This window comes from Salvia hispanica, chromosome 4 (assembly GCF_023119035.1).
Source record: "Salvia hispanica cultivar TCC Black 2014 chromosome 4, UniMelb_Shisp_WGS_1.0, whole genome shotgun sequence".
Taxonomy (NCBI): Eukaryota; Viridiplantae; Streptophyta; class Magnoliopsida; order Lamiales; family Lamiaceae; genus Salvia; species Salvia hispanica.
In genome coordinates this window covers 5084962-5103765 of record NC_062968.1, presented here as the reverse complement: position 1 = coordinate 5103765, position 18804 = coordinate 5084962, and the positions used below count along the sequence as shown (strand labels likewise).

General features: G+C 39.3%; 3 protein-coding genes and 1 long non-coding RNA gene across 4 annotated transcripts in view; all 4 read right to left on the bottom strand.

Moving 5' to 3' along the window:
• Window positions 1-855: 855 nt before the first annotated feature.
• Window positions 856-1591, bottom strand: LOC125220224 (putative F-box/LRR-repeat protein 22). Its single transcript, XM_048122388.1, has 2 exons — window positions 1537-1591; window positions 856-1211 (listed from the first exon to the last, which is right to left on the bottom strand). Exons 1-2 carry the CDS (start codon window positions 1589-1591, stop codon window positions 856-858), a joined length of 411 nt encoding a protein of 136 aa, XP_047978345.1.
• Window positions 1592-6459: 4868 nt separating this feature from the next.
• On the bottom strand, window positions 6460-8002 carry LOC125217762 (putative F-box/LRR-repeat protein 23). Its single transcript, XM_048119290.1, has 2 exons — window positions 7623-8002; window positions 6460-7255 (listed from the first exon to the last, which is right to left on the bottom strand). The coding sequence occupies exons 1-2, from the start codon at window positions 8000-8002 to the stop codon at window positions 6712-6714; spliced, it is 924 nt and encodes a 307-aa protein (XP_047975247.1). The 3' UTR covers window positions 6460-6711.
• A 3081-nt stretch (window positions 8003-11083) lies between these two features.
• The window catches only part of LOC125220223 (E3 ubiquitin-protein ligase ORTHRUS 2-like), a 34037-nt gene continuing 26316 nt past the window's right edge, over window positions 11084-18804 (bottom strand). Inside the window, exons 2-12 of the mRNA XM_048122387.1 lie at window positions 16380-16915; window positions 16079-16204; window positions 15772-15871; window positions 15632-15693; window positions 15415-15517; window positions 15155-15290; window positions 14815-15029; window positions 14234-14685; window positions 12380-12514; window positions 12155-12256; window positions 11084-11973 (exon numbers count right to left, since the gene is read on the bottom strand). Coding sequence (XP_047978344.1) covers window positions 14239-14685; window positions 14815-15029; window positions 15155-15290; window positions 15415-15517; window positions 15632-15693; window positions 15772-15871; window positions 16079-16204; window positions 16380-16915 — 1725 coding nt within the window. The 3' untranslated portion in view covers window positions 11084-11973; window positions 12155-12256; window positions 12380-12514; window positions 14234-14238. The remainder of the gene's footprint in view (window positions 11974-12154; window positions 12257-12379; window positions 12515-14233; window positions 14686-14814; window positions 15030-15154; window positions 15291-15414; window positions 15518-15631; window positions 15694-15771; window positions 15872-16078; window positions 16205-16379; window positions 16916-18804) is intronic.
• LOC125222983 lies at window positions 18274-18804 on the bottom strand. Its single transcript, XR_007176642.1, has 2 exons — window positions 18711-18804; window positions 18274-18527 (listed from the first exon to the last, which is right to left on the bottom strand). It is a non-coding gene; the product is annotated as an uncharacterized LOC125222983 (long non-coding RNA).

Below are 18804 nucleotides of genomic sequence, written 5' to 3'. Positions count from 1 at the left end.
GAAGGTGTTCACTTAATATCGTATATCCATATTCTAGATATATGTTTACAAGTCAAGAAGTTGAGACGACGCACACAATCAAACAAAATCACGTAGCCAAACTTGAGCTTCTGAATCAAATGTGCAAAAGTTAAAGATGGCATAGATCAGAAAGAATACTTAAAATTAGAGATTCAGATCTTTTATTTGTTTAAAACATCTTTTGCCTAGAACCCCTTGTAGATCAAAACTACCGTAGTTTGGACAATTTTTAAATGTTGAGACGAAAATAGGAGTAATAAAAAAGAAGAGTAGAAATAGAAAATTTCAAAAATCCCTTATTCCAAAAAATTTGAAGATCAGCTAATTTAATCCTAAATTCTGAAATCTTTCATCTCTCTTACTTAGCAATCATGAAATTGAACTATTGTATGTGGATGGAGTGAGTATATGTGTCCCAAATTGGTTATTGGGCGGTGAAAATTGTAATAGGTTGCAAATTAAAATAAAATAAAATAAGTCACATGAATAATTGTACGCCTACTACACATGAACCATAATGTACACAATCGAGCATAATCGTGAAGCTAAAAGTTAAAGCATAGGTTTCGCATACAATCGAACAGAACTGAGAAGCCAAAATCAATGTCAGACAGACGGTGAGCCATCTCATTAACCCGAGTCCAAACAAAACCCATAAAAATTAATGGAGCTAAAACACTTGACTTAAATATGGATTATGGAGTATATAATTGCTGTTGCGGTAGTGTTTAGCAACAAACTTACATGCCAATTTAGGTAACTGTCGATTTCAGAAGGCTCAGAATGGAGCCTAAAATCTTTAATTCGGTCAGAACATCTTTTTGCTAGAGTCCCTTATAGATCAAGACCGGTGCATCCACTGAGATCAAGTGATTCGAGGTGGGGGCATCCATTAAGAATCGCTTCCAGACCCTCATTTTCGATATGATGGTCACAGAGTCGGAGATAATGCAGATTAGGCATGTTTTCTCCAATTGCCACAGCATGCCTTGATAAATCATCAAGCATAGCCAAACAGTGGTTATATGTCAAAGACTTCAACCTGCGGCATGAGATGCCAATGGTTTCAAAATCTTCGGGACTCAGCGTTGGCATCATTATAAGGTGCAACTCTTCCAAAAGTGGAAGTTTTTGTATTGCATTAATCAAAACAGTTGGTGATAGTATTTCACAACATTCAAGTGCCATGCCTGTTGAAAAGAGAGAACATGAGTCCCAAGAGCATTGGAAAGAGGATACATGAGTTCCTAGAAGTGTTGGAAAATAGAATAACATTTATTGTGTAGTATAGTTCCTAGAAACATTTATGTCTAGAGTCCTATATATACAATGTATCAAACAAATCAATCCAATGAATTCAGTTATTCAATCCAATATGGTATCAAGAGCAGAAAAAAATCGATCCTAAATTAGTTCTTTGGAACTCAGAATTTTCCTCATCACTGTTCCATACCCTTCCCAAACCAATCAGCCAAGATCCGGCAACAAACCATCCCTATCCAATCTCAGAAAAACCATACGCAGCCCCTGTTACAAAATCAAAAACACTAAGATCAAGTGAGTACCCCATCCTCAATGGCCAGCAAAACAATTGAAACAGTATCAATTGGAATCAAAGTAGATGGGACAAACTTCCCAATCGGTTCGAAGTTGATGCGCAATGCATTCGGAAGAGTAAAGCAAGAAGAATCCAGGGAGGGGATTTGGAAACCAACCGCCCAAACCCCAGATTCGGGAATAGGCAGCGTGCTCGGCGCGAGACAACCACCACCACAACTCCAGTTCCGAGGAATCCAGCCGCTTCACCAAAGCTCATCGGCGATACCACCGCGAGGGAACTCCAATGATCGAAAGGGAGTTGACAAATCAAAACTCGTCGGCTCCCCGGAATGGTGGGAAGATGGTCACAAATCAAACAAGAACAACACCGGCAAAGGGAAAATCGCCGTTGGGCGAGAAGGAGCAGACGGGGGCTTTTTCCCATCGGGCGACCAGGTGGCCACCGGCGCTGGGAACGATGGCAGCCGTCCAATTGGGAGCTCAGCGGCCGGCGGCTGGTGGGGATCTGGTGGGGGAATCGAAAAAGGGGAAGAAGCGGCTAGAGCATCGTATACACGTTCAATCGAAGGTAAAGGGTTTGAGGCTTTGCCCCAAACCCTTTTATTTTCTCCGTCTTTCAATTTGCCCCCCAAGAAAAATGATTTATTAGGAAAAGAACCCCAGGTCACCAAAAAATTGCAAAACAGGCCCTTGAGTCATGCTTGTCTTCCAAAAACACCCTATATAGAATGTATGAATCGTTTTTCAGTCCTAAATAATGATTTCGATATTTCTGTGGCTTGTAAAGTAAGAAAATCAGAAGTTAGGGATGAAAGGGGATGGATTTTTGATTGTGGTGCAACGGATACTATGTCATACGATAGGGCTGATTTTGGGGAATTAACAAAGTCAAAACGAATTTATATCGAGACAGCGGGAGGGGACCTTGTTCCAGTTGAAGGGGCAGGGACTATTCAAATATCTCCATCATTGAAAATTGCTAATTGCCTTTATGTTCCCACATTATCACAAAAATTGATGTCTGTCTCCCATGTAACAAGAGAACTCAACTGCAGACTCCTAATGCAACCGGATTGTTGTTTTCTACAGGATATTCGGACGGGGATGACGATTGGGCGTGGCACTGAATACCATGGGTTATATTATGTGGACGAGGTAGCTCAAACTGGCAGAGGGATGTTGGCTCACAGACCTACGGAACGAGAAATGTGGTTATGGCATAGGCGGTTAGGACATCCTTCCTTGAGTTATTTAAATATTTTATTTCCGAATTCTCCTAAAAACTTTGCTTTTGAATGTCAGACATGCATTTTGGCAAAAAGCCACAGACAATCTTTTAAATCTAGCAATACTAGAGTTGATTATGCTTTTTCCTTAATACACTCTGATGTTTGGGGCCCTTCGCCAGTAGTTGGGGGAAATGGATTTCGATATTTCGTCCTTTTTATTGATGATTGCACTCGCATGTCTTGGGTATATTTTCTTAAAAATAAATCAGATGTTTTTTCAAAATTCTCTGATTTCTATACTATGATTTTTACCCAATTTCAAACCAAAATCAAGGTCCTTAGATCCGATAATGGGGGAGAGTATGTCAACACTAAAATGAAAGATTTTTGTGCTGAAAAAGGTCTTATCCATCAAACATCTTGTGCCTACACTCCGGAACAAAACGGGGTAGCTGAGAGAAAAAATCGTGCAATCCTAAACATAACCCGAGCCCTTATCCTTGATTCCAAAGTCCCAAATTTTTTCTGGCCCGAAGCCGTAGCCACATCTGTATATCTCCTCAATCGTCTTCCCACCAAAATTCTCGACCTTAAAAACCCTCTCCAAAAATTATCCACCATGTCTAAAATACCTCCTACCCTGTCCCTCGAACCTCGCATCTTCGGTTGTTCGGTCTTTGTCCATATCCCCAAACATGAGCGTAACAAATTCTCACCCTGTGCAGATAAGTGTGTTTTCATTGGGTATGGGGCTCATCAGAAAGGCTATAGGTGCTATAATCCAAAAACCCGCCAAGTTATCACCACAATGAATTGCACTTTCTTAGAAACTGAATTCTTTTACGCCACCCAACTTCCGAGCCAGGGGGAGACGGAAATAAATATAATTGACTCGATAAGTTGGCTGCCTATGCCGAATAATCACTCCTCTACCGAAGGTCCACCAGAGCCAGCTACATCTGTCGCCGAGCATGCCACGAACACGACCCAACCTATGGAACTAGGTGACACCCCAACAGTACCCGTTCCGATATCTGAGGTAACCGATCTTGAGAACTCTGTTAATATCAGTACTGACAATGTTGCTACAGAAGGAGAAGAGAGAGAGATTATAGATGAAGACACCGGACAGTACATTCGACCTATCCGAAGTACTCGTGGAATTCCACCCAAACGGTACTCACCTGAAAGAACGAGCAGAAGGTCAAAATATCCAGTAGGAAGTGTGGCAAGAGCAAACTTAACCAAACTTGCTAGGGCTTTTGAAGCAGCCCTCTATGGAGAAGAGGAAATCCCACAGACAGTAAAGGAAGCATTAAAAATCAAGCATTGGAGGGACGCAATGATGGTAGAGCTAAAAGCCCTGGAGAGGAATAAAACATGGAAAAAATGTCAACTTCCAAAGGGGAAACGAACTGTAGGTTGCAGATGGGTTTTTACTATCAAACGAAGACCAGACGGGTCCATCGAGAGATATAAGGCTCGCCTTGTGGCTAAAGGTTACACCCAGACATATGGAGTGGATTACTCTGAGACATTCTCGCCCGTGGCAAAAATGAATACTGTCCGAGTATTACTCTCTATTGCAGCAAGCAAAGATTGGCCTCTTCACCAGTTTGATGTAACTAATGCTTTCTTACATGGTGAATTGAAGAAAGAAGTTTACATGGAGGCTCCTCCAGGTTTCGAAGAAGACTTTAAAGATGGGGAAGTATGTCATTTGAAGAAAACCCTGTATGGCTTAAAACAGTCTCCTAGAGCATGGTTTGGAAGATTCACAGAAGCAATGAAGAAGTATGATTATCAACAAAGCAATGCAGATCACACACTCTTCATGAAGAAAAAGGGGGGCAAGCTTGCATGTCTCATAATCTATGTTGATGACATGATTATTACAGGAGATGACTTTGAAGAAATAGAAGCGCTCAAGAAGAATTTGGCCACGGAATTCGAAATGAAAGATCTGGGGGCGCTTAAGTACTTTTTGGGAGTCGAGGTCTTGAGATCAAAGGAAGGAATCTTTATAAATCAGAAAAAATACACGTTGGATCTTCTGGCAGAAACTGGCATGATGGATTGCAAACCTGCAGACACACCGATTGTTGTTAATCATGGACTTCAAATCACAGAAGGAGCTCAACTTGCCGATAGAGAAAGGTATCAAAGGTTAGTCGGAAAATTGATTTATCTTTCACACACCAGACCGGACATAGCATATGCAGTAAGTGTGATAAGTCAATTCATGCACCGACCACAAAGTGACCATCTTGAAGCGGCACTGCGAGTTGTTCGGTATCTCAAAGGTACCTTTGATCATGGAATAATTTTCAGACGGAGTGAACATCTGGATATCCATGGGTATACAGACGCTGATTGGGCTGGAAACCCAGTCGACAGAAGATCCACTTCAGGGTACTTCACATTTGTTGGAGGAAACCTTGTTACATGGAAAAGCAAGAAGCAGAAGGTTGTGGCATTATCAAGTGCAGAGGCAGAATTTAGAGGGATCAGACATGGATTAACTGAGGTACTGTGGCTTAGGAGATTGATGGGTGAACTGGGTTTTTTGTCACAGAAGACGTGTCAAATTTTCTGTGATAATAAAGCTGCAATCAGTATCGCAGGAAATCCAGTCCAACATGATCGGACAAAGCATGTTGAAATAGACAGACATTTCATCAAAGAGAAAATTGAAGAGGGAATTATTGAGTTCCCATTTGTTCGATCTGGAGACCAACTCGCAGACATTCTGACAAAAGCAGTAGGAGCAAGGAATTTTGCAGAAGTCCTTGGCAAGTTGGATATCGGGAATCCCGTTAACCAACTTGAGGGGGAGTGTTGAAAAGAGAGAACATGAGTCCCAAGAGCATTGGAAAGAGGATACATGAGTTCCTAGAAGTGTTGGAAAATAGAATAACATTTATTGTGTAGTATAGTTCCTAGAAACATTTATGTCTAGAGTCCTATATATACTCATGTACAATGTATCAAACAAATCAATCCAATGAATTCAGTTATTCAATCCAATACGCCACATGGCGGGATTTTTGCAGAGTCTCCACCATAAAGCACACACTTTCTGTGCACTCTTCAATATCTCTTTAGTGTACAGCCTTTGCAGTATATTCCCTGTCAAATCCTCGGGCAATTTGGTCCATGGCGGCGATGGTGGAGACCGAGGCGGGGCTGAGCATGAAGAAGCCTCTTTGGATTTCTTTCTCTTGCTGAGCATCTTTGATTTTTTGAATTCTGTGTTAATGGACATGCTGGTGTATATATTTATTGCTCGGTTTAGAGAGCAATCGGTTCAGCTTCCCACGACCCTTCCTATTCCTTTGTTGAATTATAATAAAAAAATATGAGGTCGATTAATAATTATACCATTTTCAATCATTTATATTAAATTTAAATTAAAAAAATATTTATTCACTTATATTTTATATTTATATATTTTATTTAAATTACATACTAATCAGCGTCAAAATAGGCAGCAGATGCAGCTAATTTTCTGTCAGCCTTAATTAGTGGCAGAGTGCAATAAGTCCGCAAAATGCAGCTGCTCAAGCAGCCTAGGGCCTTACCTTATAGTAGATGGCCTTGGGACCAAATTTATGGGCATCAAAAAATTGAGAAATGAAACTCACAAATCGACAATTGAATATCCATAAATGAAATTCACAAATCGTAGCAATCGAAATCAAACACCTTGAATATTCACAGAGACGATCGAGTTGAGATAGATGTAAACTGCTGAAAAACCAAACTCCAAATACGGTGCCAACCAAACCAATGTAAAAAAAAAACAAAGTAGCATCATCCTTCACCAACCTAACATAAAAGTGAAGAATCAAAGTCTTAGCATTTTCAAAACAAATAGTAACCACCACCAAAATCTTCAATCCTAGTAAAAATCAGGATCATATTCATAGCCATTATCATCAGAGTCAGAAGCTGTTGATTCATTGTCGTCATACCAATCATAATCCACCTGATCACGTTCAGATTGAGAAGGCTTGATATCGAGAATCAGATCTTTTATTTGGTCAGAACTTCTTTTGCCTAGACCGACTTGTAGATCAAGACCGGAGCATTTCTGAAGATGAAGTGATTCTAGGCTGGTGCAGCCATCGAGAATCGCTTCCAGTCCCTTATTTTCAATCTGAAGTTTAACAAGTCGGAGATGGCACAAGTTAGGCATGTTTTCTCCAATGGCTACTGCATGCTCTGAAAATTCTGCGGGATGAGCATCTCCCAAATGGTTGCTAAATGTGAATGACTTCAACTTGCAGCAAGAGATGCAAATGCTTTCAAAATCTTGCGGATTGAGACTTGGCATCATCGAAAGATGCAACTCTTCCAATTGTGTAAAGTTTTCTATCGCCTCAGTCAAAACAGTTTCTGATACACGATACACATCAAGTGTAAGGCTTCGTAGCTGACTTGATCTGTTGATCGTGGGAAAAGAATATCAACACCAAGAACAAGAGGAAACTTGTAAAAAGAAAGCATGGGAATTATGAAATTTTTATAAAGCTAGGAGTGCTAGAGTAGTAAATAAATAAACAAGAAAAATAATGAGCACAGAAGACATAGCAAAAAGAGAAAATGTGCATCCAACAAGTTAAAAGCCACAAATACTATGAATAAGAATAAATTTAATAAAATATAGCCACACAAGAACAATAAAAACTACTTACAAATACCAACTGCTCAAATTGGAAGGTGTTCCAAGGTATAAGCTAGGTTAAAAAAAATGGAATTAAAGCAAAAAATTTAAACCAAAGACCAAGAATAGTGAGCAAGGAATTGTACCGGTGAGCAGCGTAGGTTAGCAAGTCATCCACTCGAAAACCGGAAAGCTTTAGGTGGAGCAATTGTCCGTGGCTACGATCCACTGCACAACGCCCAATTTTATCGGAATTGTAGCCCGTGCAACGTGCACGATAAAAATCAATAACGCGCCACATGGAGGGATGCTTGCAGACATTCCACCATGTGGCGCACACATTCTGCGCAATCAACAAAATCACTTCAACATCCAACCTTTGCAGGATATTCGCAGTCAATTCATCCGGCAGTTCGATCCATGGCGGTGACAATGGAAGCGGAGGCGCGGATGGGGCAGCCACCGTGGGAATTCGAGGTTCGGTTTGGATCGTAAGCTCGCTCGATTTCTTTCCCTTGTTCAACATCTTCGATATTTAGGGATTAGGTGAATGTTGGAGGTAATTACATTGTGCATATAAAATATTTTATTAATATTTTAATTTAGTATAAAAAATTTTAAATTTACATATTTTATACTCATAATACTAAAAATTTACTTAATACTTTAAATAAGGAGCGTTACGGTGCCACCATAGTTAGAGTATCAACGTACCACCAACCTCGTTCTGCCATGTGACATGCTATCCAACAATATTAGGGGCGTATCCAACATTATCATAGTAAGCGTTTTGGATGGATTTCTACAGATTGCATGATAGTACTATGAGGATTGTTGTGCGTAATGCTGAGTATGATGTATTAAGCAATCTATCTATATATATACTGCAACTGAAACATTCAATGCCTATACAACAATACTCAACAATCTACACGACAATCCAACTATTACTATCATGCAATCTGTAAACGCATATGAGAGGACGGGATTTTGCACGCGTGTCGTAGGCGCGTGTCCCTTCCTATTCAACAAGATTTATAAGTTCCCACTTTCCAAAATACTATTAATTAGTATATGGTAAGTTAGGGTGTCGAACCCACGAGGAACGGTAGCATCCGTTATGTATTTCCACACTTAGAAGGGTTTGGCGATGCCGCCACGCTCTAAATTGGGGGTGGGAACTAAACTATAAAATATAAATAACACTTAAGCTAAGATTGTAACTAAACATGAAAATAACATGCAAGTAAACGAAAGCAATTAAACTGAAACGCAGACTGGGCAAGTTGGTAAACTGGGCAACTTAGCAGTGGCGAAAATAAGAACATTTCGGAAATGAAAAGAGAGCAGCAACTTGCATGAGCATCCTAAGTTCAGAAAGCAAAAGGAACTAAGTTAAAAGACTAAGGAAAATAAACTAAGTGTTAGCTACTAAACTAAGTCTAGAAACTAGGATTGTGACCCTTAAAAGTGGCTAGACTAATTATTGAATCCTAAAAGCTAAACTAAATCAGATGTAAATGGAGGTTGAGTGCAGAAATTAACTAAGCTAAAAGGGCTGCCAAAAGTGAAAAGAAAGCATGTACTTGTTGTCTCCTAAACCTTATTACCCAAGGTGTAAAACCAATGGATAAAAGCCTACAACTAATGGTCCTTTCACTTAACTTCTAAAAGCTGATATCTCTCCTAAATCTACACTAAGGCCACGAAAATTAAGTGAGAGGAATGACTACATGGCTGCTACATAATTAAAATATGCTAGACAAACACAAGATCAACAATTAAACTACCTAAACATGCATTAAAAACACCAAACTAAAAGCTGAAACATAAAGACTCATTAAAGAAGATAAAGAAAGCTTAAGAACACTTAAACATGGTGGAAGAACACTCAAGAACCGAGCTCATCAAACTCATGCAAAATCATACGAAAATGACACCCGACAAGGTGCCGAAAACACACAACACATGGCTGATTTTTTTGAGACTTTTCAAACTCCTTCTCCACGTTTTTTAACCATAAACTAACTAAGAAAAATGCTTTAGAAACTGATTTTAAAAGCTTGAAAGGATTTTTAACTAAACAAGAACATAAGCAACACTAGAACTAAACAACAAGCTAAAACCGGAAATAAACAAGAGCTAAACTTTAAAACACATTAAATACACAAACACTAACAGAATTACTACTTGAAATGAGCTTTTAAAACAAGAACAACAACAACAACTAAGAGTGAGATTGGTCCAAAAGAACTCCAAAAGCTAAGAACAAGCAACTAGAGAAATAAACACTACTACTAAACTACTACTACTTCAACCCATGATGAACAATGATCTTGGCAGCCTTGAAGTTGAAATCTCTCTTCTTAAGGAAGAGAGAAAGTTTCCTAGAGAGAGAATAAACTAAACTAAAGAGTGATAGATGATTAGTGGTTTGGGGAAAAGCATAGTTAAATATTTTGTTACATTTTTCAAATAAAAGTTATTTCCCCTTTCTCATGCCCTAGGGACGGATGTGGACACGTGTAGCAACAAGGAAGCAGTCTTGTAATTGTGCTCAAGTGGCTCCATGCAGTTTTCCGTCGGGTCCAGCTTGGCCAGGCTGACAGCTTGGGCAGTTTGCCATTTCTCTGATTTTCTTCAAATTCTTGCACTTTTGCCTCCTTTTTGCATCACTCCACTACAAATGCCTTTCTACAATTCCTCCGAACCATATGCTCAATTCCCTGCCAAAATAGCATCTTCTCATGCAAATATTCAACTTATAAGTGCGAAAAGTGATCAAATCCGAGTGACGAAAACTAGCCTATCAGCATACTAAATGAATATTGCTGGATATGCCTAATATTGTTGGATAACGTGTCACATGGTGACATGGCAGTACGAGATTAGTGGTATGTTGTCACTTTGAAAAGGATTGTCATCTTAATACAATTCTATTTTAAATAGTATAAATAATTTTAAGTTTACATATTTCATACTCCTAGTACTAAAAATTTACTTAATATTTCATATTGATACATTCTGTCAATCGTTACTTTTCTATTTTTTTTTATTTGCTTCCTACTTCTCAACTACTTTTTATTTGCTTTCTCTTCTTTCGTGCTATAGTAGTGGAGATATTTTTTTTCCGGCACAAAGGTTATAAAAATTGTATAAAATGAGTTAAGTAAAGAAAGAATAAAATAGTAAATGAAAAAGATAGAGGAATAAAAAGAGAATAAAGTAAGTGAAAAGAAATGTGTTGATTTTTACTAAAAAGAAAAATAACTCTAATATTATGAAATGCATTAAAATAGCAAAATTACTCTAATACTATAAAATAGGGGAGAATACTTATTTAATGGAACAGTTGGATTTTGAGCACTAGATTGTGCTCATGTCCTTAACAGGACCACTCCGACTCCATGCACCTAATGTGCTTGGAAGTATTCCTCCTAGGCCCTGGCAGTTATAGGTTCTCGGAAATGTACCATGTTATTTTTTCCTAGCACTTTGGTAACTCTTTCTTCTGTCCCATTGTAAGCGTAATATTTCCTTTTTAATGTTATTTTAAAAAGATGATACTAGTAAATAGTAAATAGATGAACTGGAGAGAAAGTAAAAGTAAAGTAAAAAAAAAAATAATATAGAAAAAGTCCTATATACATTATTATCTTGCTAACTTAGGGCCTGTTCACTTTGTTAGATATAGTAAGATTTGGGTCTATTTCTGGTCGTAAAAGGATGTTCACTGTACTTGATTTAATTCTGGGCGGCCCTACTAATACAACCGACCCGCACTGTTGAGTGCGTAAATAACCAATTTTCATTTCTTGGGAGGAGGCTGCTAATTGAAACAACATCGAAAACTGCGTCAAGAATTGAGTACAAAATGTCGACTGTGCCCTTGAACTGTTCAATTTCCACCCCCAAATTGAGTCACCCCTTCAAACAAAAAGGACATTTGATGTCCTAGCTCTGCATCAGCAGTGATAGCTGGAGAGTTCTTGGCCATCACTGGATCAGTAAAACTTCGGCGGTCTCACGGTTTGTCGAAGCTAAGTCCCCTTTTTTGTTGTTTTGTGTAGAAGCTTCCAAGCTCAAGTACTCCATGGTCGAGCTCGACAAGCTCAAAATCTACTGCCACAGCTTGAAATCCGAGCTCGAAAATGGCGGCACCTATTTTAACAATAAATCGATGAATTACAAGCAAATCAAAGTGGGGGATCAGTCTAAAGTGATCGAGTTTACCGCGGTGGGATTAGCGACAATGAGCATATTTTGAAGTTGGAGGGGTATACCGAGATGGGGATAATGAAGTAGTTTTTGTTTGTTGATACAATTAGCAATGGAAAGTAATGTCTGCTACATTTTCTTCATTTTTTTGCAAGGTTAAGACAAGTTTCAAAATATCACAATATATGCCTCGAGCCTATTCTTGATAACGACCACTTCGATCTCAAATGACAAGTCCACAGTTGAACTCGATGGCCATGCATGCTTTGAGTATTTTCACTGCATAAGATAAAGACTTCAAATCATCAAAGAGATCAAATATGGTATACCTGTTCCTATCCGAAAATTTTTACTTCTCAGATTTTACAAAATCTTATGAACAAAAATCAAGGTCATTCTACAAAAAAATAAGCAACAACACCTACTCATGGAGCGATAAATCAATTACATGAGGCAATACCTTTGCAAGAGGTGTCTGTTGGCTTCAGGAAATGCCTCTACTATGGTAGAGCCGTAGAACGCATTGCGTAGTTAAGTCAAGTTTCCTTCCGGTCAATATCTTCTGAAGACAGCCACAAAAAACCAAATTAGGTAGACTCTCGGTAAACCTTCACAATTCTACGAAATAGAACAGATTGGAAACTTGGGAAAAACATCTAGAGTGAATGAAGAAACAGAATATTACTATAGGCTTCCAGCAGTGAAGTGCAGCAAGAAGCAGGAACTGGTGATGAAGGTAGCTCCGATTGCATTCGAACCTTAACACAGATTTTGGTCACTCAGATTGCATCCTCCTCCTCTGGATCAAATTCAGTCTTCCCTGTTATCAAATAATTTACAGATTGGTCAAGCTGAGTAGGCATTTAAGGATGAGACAACACTTTGCTATGAGAGGGGAAAATTGTTGGAGATTTAGGGATTACAAGAAGGAATACAAGAAGAACTGAAACGAAAATTACAACGGAAAATTCGAAACTAATGAACCGTAAAAGGAAATAGCCGAGTCGAGGAGGCCTCTTTCCGCAAGACGAGATACGCCCCGGTAGTGCTCTTCGGATTGGCGTTTCGTCCCCAAAGATAAAACGGCTACGTCTCTGATGAAGCAGCACCGCTATCAGCAGAGCTCCGGCGAACTGGATGGAGGAGAGGGCAGAGCTTCGACAGAAGAACAATGCAGAGGGAGAAGAGAGTGTATGATGCAGAGTGTATTCTAGTTTTCTGATGTGTAGAATGCTAGAATGGCTAGCCTATTTATAGGCTCAGTCCACTGCAGGGGGTCAACGGCCATAATGGCCGTCATTAATGGTAGACCGTAACGGTCGTCGGTTACGAGCTGTAACGTTCGGGCGTTACGCGCTCAGAGCTAGAGAGGCTGAGTCTAGAAGCTTCTAGATTCATTCACGACGTGGACTATCACGTGTCAGCCACGTTGGCTTACCGCGTCATACGGACGAGGTGGCATCCCGCTTGGCTCGCTGACGTGGAAACGGCGGTGGTCTAAAAAGAACTAGACCCACTAGACTTGGGCCAAGCCCGCAACTAGGCCCAAGCACCAAGCCCACGACCAGGCCCAAAGAACACCCAAAGACCAATTGCCAAGATCCAAGGGCTCGAGGCGCGCGTGTGTGCGCGCGTGTGGGCTCTTACAGCCCATCTTAGTCCACTATAATTATTACATGTAATAATCCTTCTTATTAAATACTAGTTTAATAAGGTTGAAACTTTCAATGTGGGATAATGAACTCTCTTAATTATTCCCTAATCTCCTCTCATAGCTCATTAAGTTTGCAATTTTTGCACAATTTTAAATAATTATTTCTCACTCACCGGGAATCGGATTTGAGAAAATAAATATACCACGGTCATCTACTCCGAACGTAGATCGACGCTATATCATTTAATTTTACAAAATTAAATGTCTCGTTGAAATTATAATTGGTCAAAGTCCATTGACCGGGCATAGATTCCAACAAAAAAGTCATGAAAGAATGTGTAAAGGAAAAACAATGGTTAACTCATGTATTTCTAATTAACAATTATTCATTGGGTGAAGTATCATAGCTTCCATTGTTCTCCAAATACAGAAGCTGCAACAACAACACAATATCGATCCAATTCAAACTTAGTAACGTATTAAATTAGTTGTGGGACATAAATTTATAGTAATTCATTTTAAAACAAATCAAAAGTGTTTCAAGCAACTTGATATAAATCTAAAATTATTACTATAATTTTATATAATTTTAAAACAACTTGATTTATATAATAAACTGTATTACATCTGCAGTTAGTTTAATTTTACAAGCACTCAAACTTAGGGTATTTGGACAACTTTGCTCTATAAAGCACAGATACACGCACAAACGAGCACAACACTTCCTGTTAACACCATCACATCTACACATTGTTCCAAAAATATACCAAGAGAAAAACTTCACCCATGAAATCACAAAAAATGCTGTTTCATATACTTTATACCACACCTACCAAGTAAAGAATAATAGTAGCAAAAATAAATGAGAAGAGACGGCAGAGGTACCAGCATCAATTCGCCCCAGAACTGTTCTGCACAGAGGCTTTCTTAGGCCTACCACGCCCACGCTTTGCTGGTTCGAGGCCTTCTGTGGCTCCCACATCAGGTTTCTCAGCCTTTTCCTCTTTTGTGCTTTCAGCAACTGCATCTGGTGTTTCATCAGCACACTCGTGCACATTTACTTGTGTGCTCTCGTCTCCATCAGCAAGCCTGCCTGGTTCTGCTACCTCATCGTCTTTTGTCCCTTCTGGCTCTCCGGCTTGGGCACCATCGTTGCTAAGCTTCCTTCGCTTAGAAACGCTAACTGCATCTTCTCGCACTTCCACTTCTGAGCCCTCTTCTTCAGCATTCTCGCTTGAATTCAAGCTTTGGGCATCCTCGTTTTCCTTAGCCTTGGAGCTCTCCTCCTCCAACTGCTTCTGCAGCGTTTCAATCACGCTCATCAACTCTCTGTTGATCTGTGCACAAATCATATTCAAGCTGAATCGTTAGTACAACCATTTCATGTCACATCTAACATCCAAGACCAAGAACATACAGCCAGATGAAAATCCAAACAGAAATAAAACAAAATATAATGCATGTACCTGAGGATTTTGAAGGAACTCAGAAATATCTTGTGTGCAAGATGGGCACTTCATAACATTTTTCTGTGCACGAAGCGTCCTCCCTCCAGTTTTTCTCTCTTTGATGTGAGATTGACCGGAAAAGGCGCCCTCTAAGCACGCCTTGCAGAAGTTATGCGCGCAGGGAGTAGTGAGTGGCTGAACCATCACTTTCCGACAGATGAGGCAGCCAAATTCTGCATTACGGTTATCAAAAGCATTAAAATACAAAACAAATTGAGAATTGAAGCAAAAAATGATGCTTCATGAGAATGTCAACAATTTAATCAAAGCAGTGTTTGAATAGGAAAGGGAAAATTACCTTTCAGAAGCTTTGCTTTAACTGATCCAGTCCCGCTTTGGTTTTTCCTCTTGGTGATCTTTACTTTATCACCGTCTACGAGCGTTTTTTGACTGGGCGGTTGAGGTCTCGTCCATGTCCAGATGCCCTTCTGCTCCTATACGGAAAATTTTAGACGGATGAGTCTCAAAGTAATTTTATCCTTAGAATGCTAGACGTAAAGTCATGCAAACCTCGAGAAACAATCACCAATGCAACACAAGTTAGTCTAAGTTGCTTACATCGAAATCCCAGGCAGGACTCTTTTTCCTTTCGGTAATATCCTTAGCTTGGTTCAGCTCGGGAATTGAAGGTAGAGGCCTCGGACGATCTCCTTGGGTGTCACTACAAGCCGAAAGTACATAGTTTCACATAAAGTTTAAGCATATATCATGAAATACAGATAGTAGACGGCTGAGTAGAGAGGCCATGCGAGACAAATAGTATACAGCAACTCACATGGTCCATGGTGCTGGATCATTATCACAACGCACAAACAGATAACGACAGACGACAAATCCCTGTAATAATTCAAAAGGAATGTCATGAGAGGATACAAATAAAATCGCACGTGAGATTTTTATTTGGCAAATTTTTACTTGTTGCCCAGCCTTGCGCCAGCACTTCTCTACCCTGTAAATCCCGTCATAACGCACACCCGTCTCTGGTGCGTAAGAAGATCGCTTTTCTTTGTGGGACCTGCAACAATTAAAATGAAATATGACAAAACAATTACATATATAAGTATTGATGTTTTTGTTAGACACCTTAATTTCAAGAAAACTCAACAAGTAAAAGAAAGTGTCGTCGTCTAATTCCAGCACTAAACAGCACAAAGAACAATAGAAATAGCACTAGTTTGCACAGAGTTACTAACAACAAAATTAAGCATTAATTTTAGCTTACCTCACAACCCGTACAGGATAGCCCTCGCGACAACTAACCCTTAGAGCCTCATTGGAACTTTTGAAGCTCTGGTCAAAGGACTGTTTCTTGTTCGTCCTTTTATTCCCAGTAAGGTCGCGTCCACCACTGTAACCAGCAGTAACATAGAGAATTTATGGAAAGTTTTTAATAGAACCTTATAAAAAGTATTGGCGCAGACTATGCACATTAAGTTCAGACAGATTTCATTGCACGAGAAAGGCAAGAGATAATATCATCTTAATCATAAGTAAAAAAGCCAAATAAAAGCAGCATTTAATACCTCCCCGTGTAGAGAAACCATTCTCCGTGATCCTCGTCGTCCTCATAACCACCTGACAGTGCAACCGACTGGGCCCCATGATTAGATTGACCCCCAATACCTGCAACATGAGGGAAGTGAGCGCCCCATTGCCTGCATTCCATCCTGTCTTCCCAAGTTTCTCCAACTGTCACACCTAAGCCCCTTGTCGGGTCGTACTCTGGTGTGATTGGACCAAGAAAATCTGAGGGAATGGTCACAAATATCTTCCCACTGCATGCGTTAGCCTTTCCGGTTTTTTTCGCACGCTCTGTTGTAAATGCTTTGTCGGGGCGATCTTGGTTGTGGATGAAGTGGGATACCTTTGCAGGGCCTCCCGAGCAGTTCGACTGGGAAGCTTTAGCTGTTCGGATTGCCATGACAATGGCAGAGTTTATTCGAGGCTCCTTAGCCATCTTGACTGGAATCATCTTCCGACAAATAGCACAGGTCTTCATGCGTTGTTGCCCTGTCCATTTTTGGAAGCATTTCAAGCAGAAGTTGTGACCACACGGCGTCTGCAAACAGAATCAAGAGTACAAGGATGAGTTTAGAAGCTTTATTATCATCAAACTTATTTAACTAAGCATCCATTCAGTACACAAAATTGGAATTAAAATTTTATGGAATTCAATTTGTTGGATTCAATTCCAAATCCTTCGTTCGGTAAAACCGATGTAGTTGATATGAAGTGTGTGTGTAGAATATGCTGTGTGTGTAGTGTGATCTATGTGTGCAGTTTATGCGCTCTGTGTGCGCAGTGTGTATGTGTGTGTGTGAATTTGTCCAATTTCATGACTATTTGAATCTCCGATTATTTACTTTTGATATGGAATTCAAATTGTAGAATTGAGAGGAATTGAAATATGTAACTTAATTCCAAATCCAAATATATTTTGGTCAGAAATATTGGATTTGGAATTGAAGACTCCAATTCCATTTCCAAAAGCCCAAGTACATAAGTTAAAATCAAACATAGGAAATCATCAAAGAAAGCATTTGTATCTAATCTTTAATTGTTCTTCCATTTTTTATTAACACAAATGAAGCCATTTATAGCATACCCAACTGCATTGAATATGCTACAAACACATCCACATACAGTCAAACATTCATCAGCAAAATTCTCATTCCGGATGATTTAAGAATAAAGGTTCCCTGACTGGAACCTTTTTTTATTCTATGAAAGGGAAACACACCAGTGCATCATTTAAAAGAGTGAACATGCCAATTCTAATGGCGGGTAAGCCTCCGCTTCACCCTGAACACATGGCAATAGCATTGGCGTGTTTAACACGTTATTAGCATTGACGTGTCACCCTTTCACATAGAATACAAAAAAAAGGTTCTCATTCATGGAACCTTTATTTTTTCTAAAATCACCGAAGACGAGAGTTTTTTCACAAATTCATCAGCGAAATTCTTGTTTTGGGTGATTTTAGAAAAAAAGGATCCCTGAATGGAACTTTCTTCGTATCCTATGAAAGGCACCAACATGTGTTCATTTGAAACCAATCAATACTTCCTTAATGTGGTTTCAGAGATTGCCTCGAATTCAAATAAAAATCAGAAATTGTAAGAACATTCATGCAAAGCAATAAATCGAAAACAACATCAAATTATTACTACAGCTAGCGGCAAAAAATCACTTGAATATGCATAATTATGCATACAATATAGGGAAAAACTAAAACACAACTCCATCCAAACAAAACTACCAAAAACAGACTCATTCAGATCAATAATCATTTTCAGCAGATCAAAATCAACAGTTCACACACAAGCAAAAACGACGCTACTGTTAACAAAGGAATAAAGATCAGAATCATCCAAGGAAGGAAATAGAATTAAATCAGTATAAATTGATTTATATTGATTGAGCAATTGATTGTAAATTGATTCTAGGAAATCATACCATATACACATATGTAAAACTCTATATAAAGAGTAGTAAGAACCGATGAATAAAAAGACACACAATTTCCTACAATCTATCTCTTATACACTACTCTTCTCTCTTCTATGGCCGATACCAAAAACAAGATGGTATCAGAGCGGGGGTGAGACTCAGAGAAGTCTCATCACTGTCTCGGACCAATCTCAAACCAAAAGGCCAAAATCCGGCAGACCCTGTTCAAATCACCAAACCATGTCAGAATCCGATGACAACCAAACACCGAAACCAACAGAAAATGAGCAATTCGCTCGATTATTCGCTGAGTTTATGCGCACCAGTATTGCACAAAGCCAGCAAATCATACCTACAATTCTAAACCAGCCAGAACCCAAAATTGAACACCACAGATTTGATACCTCACCGTTACAGATCGGAACCAAACTTAATGGCGAAAATTACTCGCTTTGGGCCATCCACATGACAGCGGCAATCAGCGGGAGGGGAATGTTG

What these genes read in the sequence shown, in the direction of transcription:
- LOC125217762 (XM_048119290.1), bottom strand. Translation starts at nt 8,002, where the DNA reads ATGTTGAACAAGGGAAAGAAATCGAGCGAGCTTACGATCCAAACCGAA. An exon ending in CTAACCTACGCTGCTCACCG is followed by an intron (nt 7,256 to 7,622) that starts GTACAATTCCTT and finishes CACGATCAACAG; the next exon opens with ATCAAGTCAGCTACGAAGCC.
- LOC125220224 (XM_048122388.1), bottom strand. Translation starts at nt 1,591, where the DNA reads ATGGGGTACTCACTTGATCTTAGTGTTTTTGATTTTGTAACAGGGGCT. An exon ending in TGTAACAGGGGCTGCGTATG is followed by an intron (nt 1,212 to 1,536) that starts GTTTTTCTGAGA and finishes TCTTTTCAACAG; the next exon opens with GCATGGCACTTGAATGTTGT.